Source organism: Pyxicephalus adspersus, chromosome 12 (assembly GCF_032062135.1).
Source record: "Pyxicephalus adspersus chromosome 12, UCB_Pads_2.0, whole genome shotgun sequence".
Lineage (NCBI taxonomy): Eukaryota > Metazoa > Chordata > Amphibia > Anura > Pyxicephalidae > Pyxicephalus > Pyxicephalus adspersus.
This window is the reverse complement of record NC_092869.1, coordinates 13,094,678-13,110,393: the sequence shown is the minus strand read 5'-3', so window position 1 is coordinate 13,110,393 and position 15,716 is coordinate 13,094,678. Positions and strand designations below refer to the sequence as shown.

General features: G+C 41.7%; 1 protein-coding gene across 4 annotated transcripts in view; it reads left to right on the top strand.

Moving 5' to 3' along the window:
• Window positions 1-8,147: 8,147 nt before the first annotated feature.
• Window positions 8,148-15,716, top strand: part of RMDN3 (regulator of microtubule dynamics 3) — a 44,483-nt gene continuing 36,914 nt past the window's right edge. Inside the window, exons 1-3 of one of the 4 annotated variants that reach the window (XM_072428870.1) lie at window positions 8,148-8,259; window positions 10,186-10,384; window positions 10,507-10,672. In XM_072428870.1, the coding sequence (XP_072284971.1) occupies window positions 10,195-10,384; window positions 10,507-10,672 (356 nt within the window). In that variant the 5' untranslated portion in view covers window positions 8,148-8,259; window positions 10,186-10,194. Of the gene's footprint in view, window positions 8,260-8,418; window positions 8,443-9,066; window positions 9,109-9,643; window positions 9,855-10,185; window positions 10,385-10,506; window positions 10,673-15,716 lie in introns of those variants that run through there. The other 3 variants (XM_072428869.1, XM_072428868.1, XM_072428867.1) reach the window with 3 other exon arrangements.

Genomic DNA, 15,716 nt, shown 5'->3' with positions numbered 1-15,716 from the left:
GAGAAATTACGGGCTTAGCGGTTAGGGGGTTAATAAACAGGATTTATATAGCGCCAACATATTATGCAGTGCTGTACATTAAATAGGGGTTGCAAATGACAAACAAATACAGACAGTGACACTGGAGAAGAGGACCCTGCCCCGAAGAGCTTACAATCTAGTAGGTGCGTGAATAACACACAATCAGAGGGGAGATATGTAGTGGTGGGAAATAGTGACGGTTTCAAAAGACAGAAGAAGATGGGTAGGCAAGTTTGAAAAAATGGGTTTTGAGTGGTCTTTTAAAAGAGCAGAAAGTAGGAGCAAGCCGAATAGGACAGGAAAGATCATTCCAGAGAGTTGGGCAGCTCTAGAAAAGTCTTGGAGCCGTGCATGTGATGAGGTTATGAATGAGGAAGTCAGTAGTAGGTCATCAGGGGAGCGGAGAGAGCGGCTGGGGGAGTATTTTTTTTACCAAGTCAGAAATGTAAGTGGGACAAGAACTGTGTTGGGATTTGAAGGCAAAGCACAGAGCTTGAATTTGATTTCAAGGTGAAATTGAAGCCAGTGTAGAGAACTGCAAAGAGATGCAGCAGAAGAGGAGAGGTGGGAAGGATGAAATCTAGCTGCAGCATTCATGATAGATTGTAGAAAAGAGAGTCGGGTTAGTGGAATACCAGAGAGGAGGATGTTACAGTAGTCCAGATGAGAGATGATAAGACCATGTACAAGGAGTTTGGTGGTCTCTGGGGACAGGCAGGGGCCGATTTTGGAGATGACCTGGAAATGTTCTGAATATGGGGTGTAAATAGGATGGCAAAATCAAAGGTGACACCAAGACAACGTGCCTGAGGGGAGGGACGAATAACAGTGTTGTTAACAGTTTGAAATATGTCGGGATATTTGGAATTTGAGGGGGGGGGATGATAATGAATTCTGCTTTATCCAGGTTGAGTTTCAGGAATGGGTCAGACATCCATGATGATTAGGCTGACAGGCAGCATGAGACCTTATCCAGGACTGAGGGTGACAAGTCAGGGGTGGACAGATAGATTTGAGTGTCATCAGCATACAGATGGTACTGTAAGCTGAAGTAGGATATGAGACTACCGAGAGAGGAGGTGTAAAAAGAAAAGAGAACCGGTCCTTCTGACCCTTGGGGAACACCAACAGGTAGGAGAGTGGGATTGGAGGAGTTACCATTGAAAAAAACCTGAAAGGAATGGTCAGACAGATAGGAAGCAAACCAAGAGAGAGCAGTGTCACTGATACCAATGGCGCGCATGATTTGTATTAGAAGGGTGATCAACAATGTCACAAGCAGAGGAAACATCAAGGGAAAAGTTGCCAGAGACTTGAGAGGGTCAAGGAAAGAGTTGGTGCTCAGGTAATCAGTAAGTCTTTTGTAGACAAAGCGTTCAAGAAATTTAGAGACATAGGAGAGAAGGGAGATAGGACGGTAGTTAGAGGGCAGGGAGGGGTCCAGTGAGGGTTTCTTAAGGATAGGGAGAATTACGGCATGTTTTAAAGCGCAGGGGTATATACCATTAGAAAGGGAGAGGTTGAATAGTTTGGTTAGGGAGGGGGTCAGGGTGGAGTAATGGGCACAGAGTAGATCAGAGGGAATAGGGTCAAGGGGAAAGGTAGTAGATGGAGATGATAAGAGAAGGGAAGAGACTTCGTCCACAGTAACAGGGCTGAGGGAGGCCAGTGATGATTTACAGGTGGACTGGATGGGTATGGTATGGCACAGACATCTGATTTCGTCTGATTTTGTCAATTTTATCTCCAAAGTAGGTGTCTATGTCTTGGACAGAGAAGGTTGTTGTGGGGGGAGTAGGTGTGGGGTTTAGGAGGGGGTCAATTGTTGAGAAGAGGTTGCGTGGGTTGGAAGCTTAAGAGGAAATTACAGTGGAGAAATAATTTTGCTTGGTGACAGTGAGCTCAGTGCTAAAGCTTTGTAGCTTGGCTTTGTAGTCCATGAAGTCACCGCTGAGGCCAGATTTTCTCCACTTGTACTCAGCTGCACGAACAGTCTTTTGTAGCTGTTTGGTGTGATTGTTTTGCCAGGGTCGGGGGTTGGCAGGGCTGAAGTAGCGAAAGGTGGCAGTGGCAACTTTATCCATAGCCAAGGAAAGAGAGTGGTTTAACATGGTGGCAGCTTCACCTGGGGAAGTGATGTTGGAGGGACTGGGGGTTAGGGAAGCAAGGCAGTTTGAAAATAGGTTGTGGTCAAGGTTATGGATATCTCTCTGCCATTGACCAGGTCTGAGCAAAGGGGGGCAGGAGTTCGCTAGGTTGAAGGTGATAAGGTTGTGATGAGAAAGGGGACAGAGAAAGGGGACATGGTGAGTTATCAAGGAGAGTGAGGTTGTCGAGTTTTGAAAATACTAGGTCTAAAGTGTGTCCGGTTATGTGTATGGGGCCATTGATGTTCTGTGTGAGTCCGAATGAGGAGGTAATGTAGAGCAGTTTGGCTGAAGAAGGATGGTTGGGCACTCAGCTGGAACTTAAGCTACGTACACACTTCCAATTATTATCGTGGGAAAACGAACGACGAACGTTCCTGCACGATATACACGAACGATCGTATAGCACCGATCCTGCACATAGAGGTAACGACACGATCGTTCGTAGATATTGTACACACAATAGATACGATCGTTTAAGCGATAGAGGAACTATGTGCACGACAGGAAAGTAAACGGACGTTCGTTCATCACGCATGCTCTGACCATGGACGATCAACGAACGACCGTACACACGAACGATGTTCAACGATCGTCGTCCAATCCGATCCGCCGGTCCGGTCGTTCGTTTCCAGCGACTTTCCTCGTTCGTCGGCGTCGTTGGTTACTTTTTTACGAACGATTTTTTGCCCAATCGATCGTTCGTCGTTCGATTGGAACGATAAAAATTGGAAGTGTGTACGCACCTTAAGGGATAGTGATCAGATAAATCTATGGGGAGATTAAAGTTGGTGCAATAAATTCATCTACAATGGGAGACGTGCCATATACAATCAGATGAGGGTTGCAGGGGAAAACAATTGTATACACAGGGCTGAGATTTTGCAGAATGGGAGACGTACCTGTAGAAGGAGAGATAAATGCAGATTAGTTGCAGGCAGATGAAGAAGGTGAATTCATCAGTGATGTTAGTAGACTGTGGGCACATTATAATTTCAAGGTAAATGGAAACATTTGACTGTCAAAAATCAACCCATTCATGTAGGCAAAACTTAAAGATTCTTACAGCCGGACTCTAGTTTTACCCTACTTTTTGCCAATCGTAATGAGTATTCTCCTGTGCTAAAATGGGTAGTCATTTTGTCCTGGATATCTGTTTAGTGTTTTATAAGGAACATTAGACATTTCAGTAGCTACTGAGCTTGTATAATTGGGGATGATAGACTATAGCCTCATCAGTCCTCTCCTCCACATCTGGCACTGTCTATTGTCCTCTTTCTACTATTGATGCTTACAATGACAGTCAATTGATTCCAATGCCATTTGAAGAAGTAGGAAAAGGTCTGTTCAGGAATGTCTGCCCTTAAAAAATTTTATGTTTCGATCCTCCAACAGGTCTTTGGTTAAACACCAATCGAGACGAGGATCCAATTGCCTAACAGCACAAATAATAATTTACACACAGGTAAGTATAGTTGCAGTAGTTTTATTTAGGCAAAGACAACTGGGTTGGGAAAGGCAGTGTAATCCTGGAGTTCATCTAAACCCTGGCACAGATTTTCTCTGTTTGCATCAGACTGGTTTTGCAATCCTTTACAGAATATGTTAATGTAAAACTCACTTGAAACAGGTCACGTGCAGCTTGGAAGGAAGTCAACTGTGAGATAATGAGTGAGATCATTTTAAATTATTCCAGAAGAGTCTAAAATTGACATCAAAGTGATGTCATCTACTTAAGCCTAAACTATATCCTTTGGATCCCTTCACCACAGGCCCAAGTAAGTTATTGGTTTCTAACCCTGTCAAAAATATCAATCTACTAAAAAAAGTAAATAAAAGATGTTACCTTTTACCTTTGAGAAGAGACGTTTAAATGGGGATATGATCACCCTGTATAAATATTTAAACGGTCCATATAGAGAACTCTCTTCCCCATTATTCACTTTGGGATCATTACAAAGAACAAGAGGGCACTCCTTGCATCTGGAGGAAACAAAGTTTAAGCTCCGGATAAGAAAGGGATTCTTCACTGTAAGGTCTGTGAAAATGTGGAATTGGCTCCCTCAGGAAGTAGTTTTAGCAACTGCTATAGATTGCTGTAGGAAAAAGCAGGATGTTTTTTTTCTAGAAGCACAGAATATAACTGGGTATTAAGGCTTTAAAGTAAAAATAACAGTGACTGTTGATCCAGGGAACATCTGATTGCCTCATAGAATCAGGAAGGAATTTTTTTTTCCTCTGTTGAAGCAAATTGTCCCAGGGTTTTTTTTTGCCTTCCTCTGGACCAACTATGTCTTATAGGGTTTTATATCTGGGATATGTTTATTTCCCTAGTGGTTGAACTTGATGGACTTATGTCTTTTTTCAACCTACTATGTAACGATGTAACAATTACACGTACCATAAAGAAGAGTGCTTAGAGAATGGACTTCCAAATTCTTCCATTCAATGGGGGGGGGGGGGATTTCAGACAAATACACAAGGTATCATGTCAGGATCCTTGTTGAGTAAAGAAGGTCTACCTTCAAAGTATTTTATGAATCTGAACCCCAAAACTTGCAACCTTATTGTATATTCTCCGTTAGAGCTACCAACAACAATGCATAATCAGCGCCCATCTTGCTGGGTACAAAATTAATGGGTTGTTAAGGTAGGGCTACAACTAAATAGTTCTGGTAGATCTAAATTATAATGTTTAGAGAATGAGCAGTTGGGTTTAATATTAATAAAAAACGGTATTTATAAAGCGCTAACATATTACGCAGCTCTGTACAATAAATAGGGTTTGCAAATGACAGACAGGTACAGACAGTGACATGGGAGGAGGAGAGGACCCTGCCCAGATGAGCTTACATTCTAAGAGTTGGGGGAAGCAGCATGCAATTTGGGTAAGTAGTGAGGGTTTAAGGGACAGAAAACAGATAGGCAAGTTTGAAAAGATGGGTTTTAAGAGCTCTTTATATGTGCAGAAAATATGAGCAAGCCAAATAGTATGTGGAAGTCTATTCCAAAGAAGCAGGGCAAAGAAGTCTTGAAGCAGTGCGCTTGATGAAGTCAGGAGAGAGTAGGTCATTGAAGGAGTGAAGAGAGCAACTAAGGGAGTATTTTTCTATCAGGTCAGAAAGGTAAGTGGGACAAGAACTGTGGAGGGATTTGAATGCAAAGCACAGGAGCTTGAATTTGATTCTGAGGTGAAGGTGAGGTGAGAGTCAGGTTAGTGGAATACTAGAAAGGAGGATGTTACAGTAGTCTAGGCAAGAGATGATAAGAGCGTGTACAAGGAGTTTGGTGGTCTCTGTGGACAGGTACGGGCAGATTTTGAGATTGTTTCGCAGGACCTAAAAAAATGTTCTGAATATGGGGGTAAATGAAGGGGTAGAATCAAAGAGGACGTCAAAACAACATGCCTGAGGGGAGGGACAAAAAACAGTGTTATTACCAGTCAAGAATATGCCGGGTGGATATTTAAAATTTGATGGGGGGGTGGGGGGGGGTGACAGTTCTGTTTTATCCAAGTTGAGTTTCAGCAGTATGAAACCTTATTCATGACCGAGGGAGACAAGTCAGGGGTGGACAGATAGATTTGAGTGTCATCAGCATACAAGTGGGTGCTGATAAGTTCCTGGCTTTGCCCAGAAAGAAGTATATAAAGTTATAAAATTACATATTTATTCAACATATTCCCCCCTGGGACTGATGCACTTGGTACAGCGTAGTTGCAAATAAAAGTCCTTTGGTTTGGCTGCAAACCAGCTCTCAGCAGCATCTTTGACGTCAGAAATGTCCTCAAAACGTTGCCCCTTCGGGTGTTTCTTCAAATTCGGGAACAGATATTAGTCCGAAGGGGCCAGGTCAGGTGAGTAGGGGGGATGGTGGACCAATTGGAAACCCAGGGTGTTCAATTTGGCAGCCACAACCTTGGATGTGTGCACAGGTGCATTGTGCTGAACAAAATGATCCCTTTGGTCAACTTTCCATGGCGTGTCATCTTAATTGCTTCTAGGAGGTTAGCATATTACTGTCCGGTGATACTGGAGCCCTGAGGTAGGCAGTCCATCAACAGAATACCGTCTTTGTCCCAGAAAACAAACGCTGTGACTTTTTTGGCTGATTCTAAACTTCTTCAGCTGCGGGGACCTGCTGTGGCGCCATTTCTTTGACTCTTCCTTCGTTTCAGGATCATAGATGTGGAGCAAGGTTTCATCCTAAGTCACTAACCTAGCCAAATAGTTCTGTGCAGCTTCACAATGGGCCAAAACGGCTTTGGATGCTTCAACTCGTTCCTTCTTCTGATCACTGTTCAAACATTACGGCACCTAATTCTTTGAAAGCTTACGCATGTCTAGGATAGTGATGATAACAAATTCAACACGCTCCCGTGGGATGTCAAGTATCTGGGCTATCTGGGCGGATATTCGCCGGTCCTCAATAATCAGCTCACGGACAGCATTGCATCGATCTTCACCGATGAAATGCCCAGTCTTGAAACAAGATATCCAGGTTTTGACAGTGCTGTAGAAAGGACACTTCTCCCCCAGTGTTTGTGACATCTCAGTGTGAATGTCCTTTGCTGACTTTCCCTAGAGAAACAAAAACTTCATGATGTCCCGTAACTCCAACGATGTGAAACTTGCTTGTGCTTCTGCCATCACAGCTTCTCACTAAAAGAAAAAACAGTTTTAGAATTTGCAAAGACCTAATACTTGCACAGTAACATACTAAGATATTAGGCTGTCAAATGCCCCAAAACTAAATTTTTTATTTCATCTGGAAGGGGCCAAAGCCAGGAACTTCTCAGCACCACCTCGTATAGATGGTACTGTAAACCAAAGAAGGCTATGAGACTACTGAGTGAGGCGGTGTACAGAGAGAAATGAGCGGGTCCAAGACATGACCCTTGGGGAACACCAACAGTGAGAGAGGAAGGAATTACCATTGAAAGAAACTTGAAAGGAGCGGTCAGACAGATAGGAAGCAAATCAAGAGAGAGCAGTGTAACTGATTCCAATAGAGTTCATGGTTTGGATTAGAAAGGGGGTGATCAACAGTGTCAAAACCAGAGGAAAGATCCTGGGGAAAGAGGAGGGAAAAGTTGCCGTGTGATTTAGCTCTGATGAAGCCATCGGTCACTTTAGTAAGGGCTGTTTCGGTGGAATGGTCAACTCAAAAGCAAGACTTAAAGATAATCGGTGAGTCTTTTATAGACAAGGCGCTTGGAAACATATAGGAGAAGGGGGATAGGACGGAGCTAAAAGGTAAGGAGGCATCTAGTGAGGATTTTTTTTTAGGATAGTGAAAATAATGGCATGTTTGAAAGCGGAGGGGTAGATACCAGTGACAAAGGAGAGGTTGAATAGTTCGGTTAGTGCAGGGACCAGAGTATGCACAAATAGAGGGACAATTTTATTGCTAATAGTTCCTACAAAGACCTTGGTATAGAAATGCTAACTTCTGTCTGATAGTCTGTTACTATACCTGCTTTTCTAAACTTCTGTTTTGTTGAACCCGCATTTTGTTTTTGTAATACACCTGTTTTTTTCTGCAGTTATAGCTGTTTACTGGAGTTCTCCACCTTTATACTCCTTTTTCTGCCGTTATACCTGCAGTTCTGGATTATTAGTCACTTTCCTGACATTTTAGATTATTATTTCAGTTTTCCTGTTATTTTGTCCTCATTTTTACGTTATCTTCATTCCTTGTATTTTTGGTTATTATTTTGTCTTTTATACCTGCTTTCCTGGAATTCTCATACCCGCTCACCTGGATTTCTCTGTCAATATATTTACTTTCCCAGGGTTCTCTATTATTCTACCCAGATTCCTGCAGTCCACACAGTTTGCAGCTATCTGTAGTACTCAGTAAAATAGAAACAAACACATTCCACACACTGTTCATTTCTGTTAGTATAATTTTATACATAATCTTTGTCAGCACAGCTGCATGTAGCTGAAGACAATCTACAATGTCACACACACCAGTCCCCTCATTCAGCCCGGAAGAAGAAGCCGCGCATGCGCAGTGGGCCCGGCATGTGTACCAAGCTTCGGTGATCCCTACTTCCGCAACATTCGGCTAGCGGCAGCAGGAGAAGGTATGTCAGTACAGCGGGTAGCGGTAATATGGCACAGGTGACAGGAGATATTGACAGTGTGAAGTCCGCCTCCTCTGCTCTCCTCACACGGTTGTGACTGCGGGGCGCTATGGCCTGCCAGGTGTCAGCAGCATCCTTCACGTGTCTCGGGAATGACCCTGTGGCGTGCCATGGCACATGGAGGTTATTGCTTGGGGATGGAGGTCATGGTTGGGCAATGAAGATCTAAAAACTGCAGTGTCATTGTTCCTCTATGCAGCTGACTTCATCTTGTGTTTCATTTTTATTGCATCAGTGCATTTACCAGAAAATGAAAGTGAATCTAAAAATCTTTAAATGAGCCCAGGCCCCTGGTATGGTAATGGATACAGGAATAGCCTGGGGTCTCTGCCAACTGATCTGTGAAAAGCTGCACTGCTCATGTTTTTTTAATCCCATGGGAGCAGGGTTCGGTAATCAGATTTTAGAGGTAATATAATGTCTCTGTTTTGCTGATCAGAAGCAAGATTCACCTGTACAGGGAAGGATTCACCTGTACAGGGCACCAGGCATCACATTTTCCAACACTTTAAAGTTGTGATCAGGCAAATGGCCACTTTAGAAATAGACTGCACAGCAGTGTGGATGATTGGCTAATGTCTCTACCTTTTATTATGGAGGGCCTATAGAGTAGGGAACGGGTCTGTGATCCCACCGAAGAAATGCATCCCTGTGCTTCCTGTATCAGGTGCATAACAGGTACCTCAGTGTAACAGTGTACCTGGCGTATTATGGGTGGCCTCTGAGCCAGATGCATTGCCAGGGGCCTTCCAGATACAAAAGATGAATAGACTCTGCTCCCGATGCAAGGTTGATTTTTTTTTTTTTTTTTTTTTTAAGTACAGAATATAAATGATTTGAAATGTGCTGGTATGTATGACTGCAACTTTGAAGACATGGGGAAGAATACGATTTTTATATTTTAAATCCCTATCAATATTCTTTAGATCGCTTAATTTTCTAGGTATTTTCACATGACCGTTAGCTAAAGTTAATACCTGTTAGAAGGGTGGACATCAGGGAGTACTAAAAAAAAACCTACTATACGTACATGTGTTGTATTGATCTAAGTGCTTGGTAGTCAGAATCCAAAATTGATGGGCCTGGTATGGGATGGTGGGAAACTTCAGCACCAGAATAGTGCTTTGAGGCAGAAGTTTTATGTTTGACCACTATGGTCTGTTTGCAGTTCGTTATGTAACAATGGACTTTTGAACTTGTGTTGAAACCATGCTATAATATGAACCTTGTGTGCTAAAAAATACAGTGTGTTGCAATGATAGATTTCATGTCTAAACTGGTAGTTACCCGACTGTCAGCTGATAGAAAGTGTGTTGTCCTTCGATGAATGAGGAGTTATTGCATGAGCTTATGCTTATGGGCCAGGTGTATTGTATGTCCACACATCAGACTGATAGGAATCATGATTATAGGGTGACAACAGCTCCTCCAGGTGCTCTTAATGGGCACTGTCTCTCTTTGACAGGAAGCCCTAAAGAATGCTGTTTCTGGCAGGATCAGCATGTGAAAATGATAAAGGACTCAATAGCAAAAAGGTGAACAGTGGGTGTAATAGAAGGGAAGCATCATTATATTATATCTCCTATTTGGGTTTATATGTCTGCAGCACAGTCCGTATTGTAGCATTATATCAGGTTTCCAGCAGAGGTCCCCTGTTGCACTGCAATAAACAATAACTGGTTGTAGCTGAAGAATAACCATCAGTATTTTATTATAGAATAGGATAGGCTTGGTGAACAAGAAATAAAATGTATCCTGCTGTAGTAATGAGGCACCTTCTAGCAAATAATCTTATACTGCAAATACTGCTTTTTTATATATGGTGTTTTGTACTACAATAATGATATGCATTATGTTGTTTTTTAGGAAGTTACTATGTATAAGCTTATTCTTGCATACCGAATCGGATTAGGATTGATTGCTGGTGTTACCACTGGAGTTGTCATTTACATTGTGTACCAGAAACACCGGAAGCAGAAAAAGAAAGTTTTGTCGAAGCAAAATGGATATCGTATGGCACATTCCAAAAATGATAATGTTGCTACGACATCTAATTCTTCTCCAGGTATCTTTAATTTTTATTGTCACGTTGCTTTGCATCACAGTTTAAAAAAATAAAAAAAAAAGTACCTAGATGAATATACTATGTGATCTGTCATTACTATTGTGTTTTGTGCTTCATTTTAGCATTATCAGGAAGGGAAGACGCTGTGGTTGTATCACATGGAGAACAGATAGAGGTGTTGAACCGCCTGGACTATGTTCTTGGCAGCATTGCAGAGGTGAAGCAGGAGATTGAATCTTTGCGGAACAGTCTTCATGGGCTAGTTGAAAATATTGTAGGAGAAGTTCGGTAAGTATTGTCATGATAGCAAGTATTGTCATACATGATAGTGGAGCAATGATATCCTTTGAGTAAGTAAAATAACAAGAGTGTTATGGATGCTCACTTAATTCTGTTCTGGGGTTCAATTCACTAGTATTGAAAAGCAGAACTTTATCTTTACCGTTAGTCTTACCTAGTCTTTTGTAATGAAATTGCTAACTGATTTCACTGAGCATTGTAAGACTATGTGCATTAGAAGTTCTAGCAAGTCTGTTTGTCTATTTCCTAGCTTTGGGGCATCCAGCATCAGCTAGCACTTTCTTCCCTAGCTTGACCGTTTCTGCAGGTTATACCTGGGCATGAGATATATGTGTCTGTATGTTTAAATATACAGTGAGGGAAAGAAGTATTTGATCCCCTGCTGATTTTGTACGTTTGCCCTCTGACAAAGAAATTTCCAGTCTATAATTGTAATAGTAGGTTTATTGTATCTGTGAGAGACAGAATAACACCAAAAGAACCCTCAAAAACGCAGTGCTCAAAAGTCAGCTTGATGTTACATACTTACATAGTTGGTTAGGTTGAAAAAAGACATAAATCCATCAAGTTCAACACTAGGGGAATAAACATGACTCTGTAAGACATAGTTGGTCCAGAGGAAGGCAAAAAAAACCCTGGTACAATTTGCTTCAACAGGGAAAAAAAATTCCTTCCTGATTTCATGAGGCAATTGGATGTTCCCTGGATCAACAGTTTATTTCCTCATAAAAAGAGAGTAAATTTGTTTGACAACTTCTGTCTTTCTTGAAGCCATGCTGACTATCACTTATATTAATATTTTCTAGCAGAAACTACTCTGTGTGGTTCTTTATCAAACTCTCTAGGACCTTTCCAGCTATGGACGATAAACTAACGGGTCTGTAGTTACCTGGTAATGACTTTGCTCCCTTTATGACAATAGGAACCACATTGGCCTTACGCCAATCCATCGGTACCTTGCCAGTGATTCTCTAAAAGTCCAAAAGAATCTCTAAAAATTAGAAATAATGGCTTTGAAATAACTGAGCTCAACTCTTTTAGGACACATGGATGTAATCCATCAGGTCCTGATGCTTTGTCAACCATACTTTTTCCCAGCTGTTTCTCAGTCATATCAATTCTGAGCCATTGTGACTCATTTAGGGCAGTGACATTGCAATTATAAATTTGGACTTAAGCTCTGCCATTTTCTTTTGTGTACAGAAGAGTTAAAAAAAAGTGTTTAAGTTCCCTAAAGAGGCCTACATGCTCACATCGGATCTTTTTGCAATTAATATATTTAAAAGAAAATTTGGGGGTTTGCCTTACTTTACTTTGCAATCTGTCCTTTATTTTGACGTTTTGCACATTTTTATGCATTGTAATGAGTGAAATAAGTATTTGATCCGCTATCAACCAGCAAGATTTCAGGCTCCCTGGTGTCTTCCCTGTATGCAGGTAACAAGATGAGATTAGGAGCACCCTCTGTAAGGGAGTGCTCCTAATCCAAGCTTGTTACAGTACCTGTATAAAAGACACCTGTCCACAGAAGCAATCAATCAGATTCCAAACTAGCCACCATAGCCAAGACCAAAGAGCTGTCCAAGGATGTCAGGGATGAGATTGTAGACCTACACAAGGCTGGACTGGACTACAAGACTGTCGCCAACCTGCTTGGTGAGAAGGTGACAACAGTTGGCTTGATATTTCGCAAGATCTCCCCTCGTGGAGTTGCAATGATCAGGAGAAGGGTGACAAAGCTACCCGGAACTACATAGGATGAACTTGTCATTGATCTCAGGGCAGCTGGGATCATAGTCGCCAATAAAACTATTGGTAACACACTGCGCTGTGAAGGCCTGAAATCTTGCAGTGCCCCCTGCTCAAGATAGCACATGTACAGGCCCGTCTGCAGTTTGGCAATGAACAATGAACTGAATGATCCAGAGGAGAACTGGGTGAAGTGTTGTGGTAGGACGAGACCAAAATTGAGCTCTTTGGCATCAACTCAACTCGCCATGTTTGGAGGAGGAGGAATGCTGCCTATGACCCCAAGAACACCATCCCTACCGTCAAACATGGAGGTGGACACATTACGCTTTGGGTGAGTTTTTCTGCTAAGGGCACAGAACACCTTCATTGCATCGAAGGGACAATGGACAAGGCCATGTACTGTCAAATCTTAAGCGAGCACCTCCTTCCCTCAGCCAGGGCATTTGAAATGGGTTGTGGATGGGTACTCCAGCATGACAATGACCCAAAACACACGGCCAAGGCAACAAACGAGTTGCTTAAGAAGAAGCACATGAAGGTCCTGGAGTGGCCTAGCCAGTCTCCAGACCTATATCTGGAGCACTGGGTTTTTGAGGGTTCTTTTTTTGGCATTCTGTCTCTCACAGCTACAATAAAGAGATATATGAGAGATATATAGATATAACCATGGCACCCTTGCATTTGTGTCAGAAAATGCACCAGTTCTCCAAGGAAATTGTTGCAAATTTTCATGTTTATTTCTTTTTTTGGCACTGGAAGAACACAAAAAAAAAGCAGAAGAAAAAGAACTGAGACATTCCACACAAAACATCAAAAATGACAAAGGCAAAATTTTTGGCACCAGATCAAAATTGTACTAAAAAATTGTATTTCAAACATGTGATGTTCCTTTAATTTGTAATTTAACTCACCTGTAACAATTAACAGGTGCCGGCAATATGGAAATACCCACTTGCAACCACGTAAATTGGAGAAATATTGACTCAATCTTGTTTTTCTTTGACAATTTTGGTTGTCTGTGCGTAACATGCATGGAGAAAACATAGAAGAGTAAAGATTTGTCTGAGGATTTGAGAACCAAAATTCTAGAAAAGCATTGACCGTCCCAAGGCTACAAGTCTTGTCTCAAAATCTTAATGTTCCTGTGTCCACTGTGCGCAACATTGTAAAGAAGTTTAAAGCCCATGACACTGTGGTGGAGAAATAAACCTCAATTAATTTCCAAGCAATGTCAAGTTGACCTGCATGCACAGGCTACAACAGTGTCAGTTCACACTACCCGTTGCCATCTAAATGAAAAGGGACACTATGGCAGGAGACGCAGAAGTACCCCACTGCTGACACAGAAACATAAACAAGACAGATTGGAGTTGGCTAAAACTCACTTCTGGAAGCCACAATCCTTCTGGGAGAATGTCCTCTGAACAGATGAGACAAAAATACAGTTTTTCTGTAACGCACATCATTCGCCTGTTACAGAAAACAAAAAGAAACCTTCAAAGTAAAGAACACAGTCCCTACAGTCAAACATGGAGGAGGACCAGTGATGTTTTGGAGTTGCTTTGCTGTTTCAGGCACCAGCAGTCTTGACTGTTTGCATGATATTAAAAAATCTGAAGACTGCCAAAGAATTCTGGGGTGCAATGTAGGCCTAGTATCAAAACGCTGGGTCATGGGTCTTACAGCAGGTCAGTGACCAAAAGCATACTTAAGCATCTAAAAATGGTTTAAGACAAAAGCGCTGGAGAGTTCTCAAGTGGCCAGAAATGAGTCCAGATCTAAATCCCATAGAGCACCTGCGGAGAGAATAAAAACAGCAGTTGGAAGAAGGAACCCTTCAAATCTTGGAACCCTTCAAATCTTGAGACCTGGAGCAGCTGGTAAAGGAAGAGTGGTCCAAAATTCCAGTAGAGAGTTGTAAAAGACTCATTGTTAGAGAAAGTGATTAACATCAGTTATTTCTTCCAAAAGGTGTGCTACCAAGTATTAAGTTGAGGGTGCCAATCATTTTTTCCTGGCTATTTTTGATGTTTTGTGTGGAGTCTCAGATTTTTGTTTCTTTTTTTGTGTTCTTCCAGTACCAACAAAAGAAAAAAAACATGACAATACCAAAGCATTTGAAATTACAATAATTTTCTAGGAGAAATGGTGCATTTTCTGACATAAGTGCAAGGGTGCCAATATTTTTAGCCATGTTTGTGTATATGAAGGTTTAGTAGGAGATGACTTTTAAGTGCATGACAAACATTAGATCCTAATTAGCTGCAGGTAAGCCTTTTTTTATTGTGTATATGTAAATATATATATATATATATATATATATATATATATATATATATATATATATATATATATATATATATATAGTTATAGTAACAGCTGGCCAACGAAGACCCAGAGTTTAATCCAGGATGATAGGTACATTTGGCCCAGATACAGGTTACATGCAGAGTATTTTTCTGTGTAATGAGACAGTGCTGAAGTACCAGGCTGAATGACCATGAGCTTCTTGGCCAGATGGGGGAGCTAAAGAGGCATGGGGATGTTAAAGTGTAATTGTCTCAGCTGAAACCCATCCTGGAAATTAGACTGTATATATAAACTCCCAGCTTGCTCTTTGCTGTGTCTCTGTTCTTGGCTTGTAAGCTGGGAGGAGGTCCAAGGTGAACTGAGTAAAAACACAGACTTTTTTGGAAAAGCTGTATGGTTGGGCCCTTAGAGTCCTGTGCAGCACTGAATTGGGCAGAATTGTTAGTAAAGGAATCTAACAGTTTGTTAGAGGCCAAGTGGCCAGGCTTTATTTTGCCTGTTTTTTTTTTTTGAAAATTAATATTAGTGAATAAAACCTTTGATGCACTGATAAACTGCTGGCCCTGTTTCCTGTTTGAAACCCCCTGTTGCTATGGGCGATCTCACATATGATGGAGGATGCGGGCAGCTTTATAAGCGGGTGTTTGGAAGGCCAGCATGGAGGAGATACTAAAACAGCTTGTTGTGGCAAATGCCAATCAACAGCAGGCCAATGCCAACCAACAGCAGGCCAATGCGGAGCAAAAACGTACTGACCAACAATTACTTTCCCACACATGAACTATGACACCAGCTGCTACAGGAGTCATCCACATATCTCATGAATATGTTTAAGGCTTCTTTGCAGACTTCTTGTATCATTACATCATCCACTCGGACATCCACAACCCATATTCGGAGGGCTTTGGAAAACTGTTGATGAGAAGCTATTGACACCACACACATCCATTGAAAAGAGAATGCCAGGACC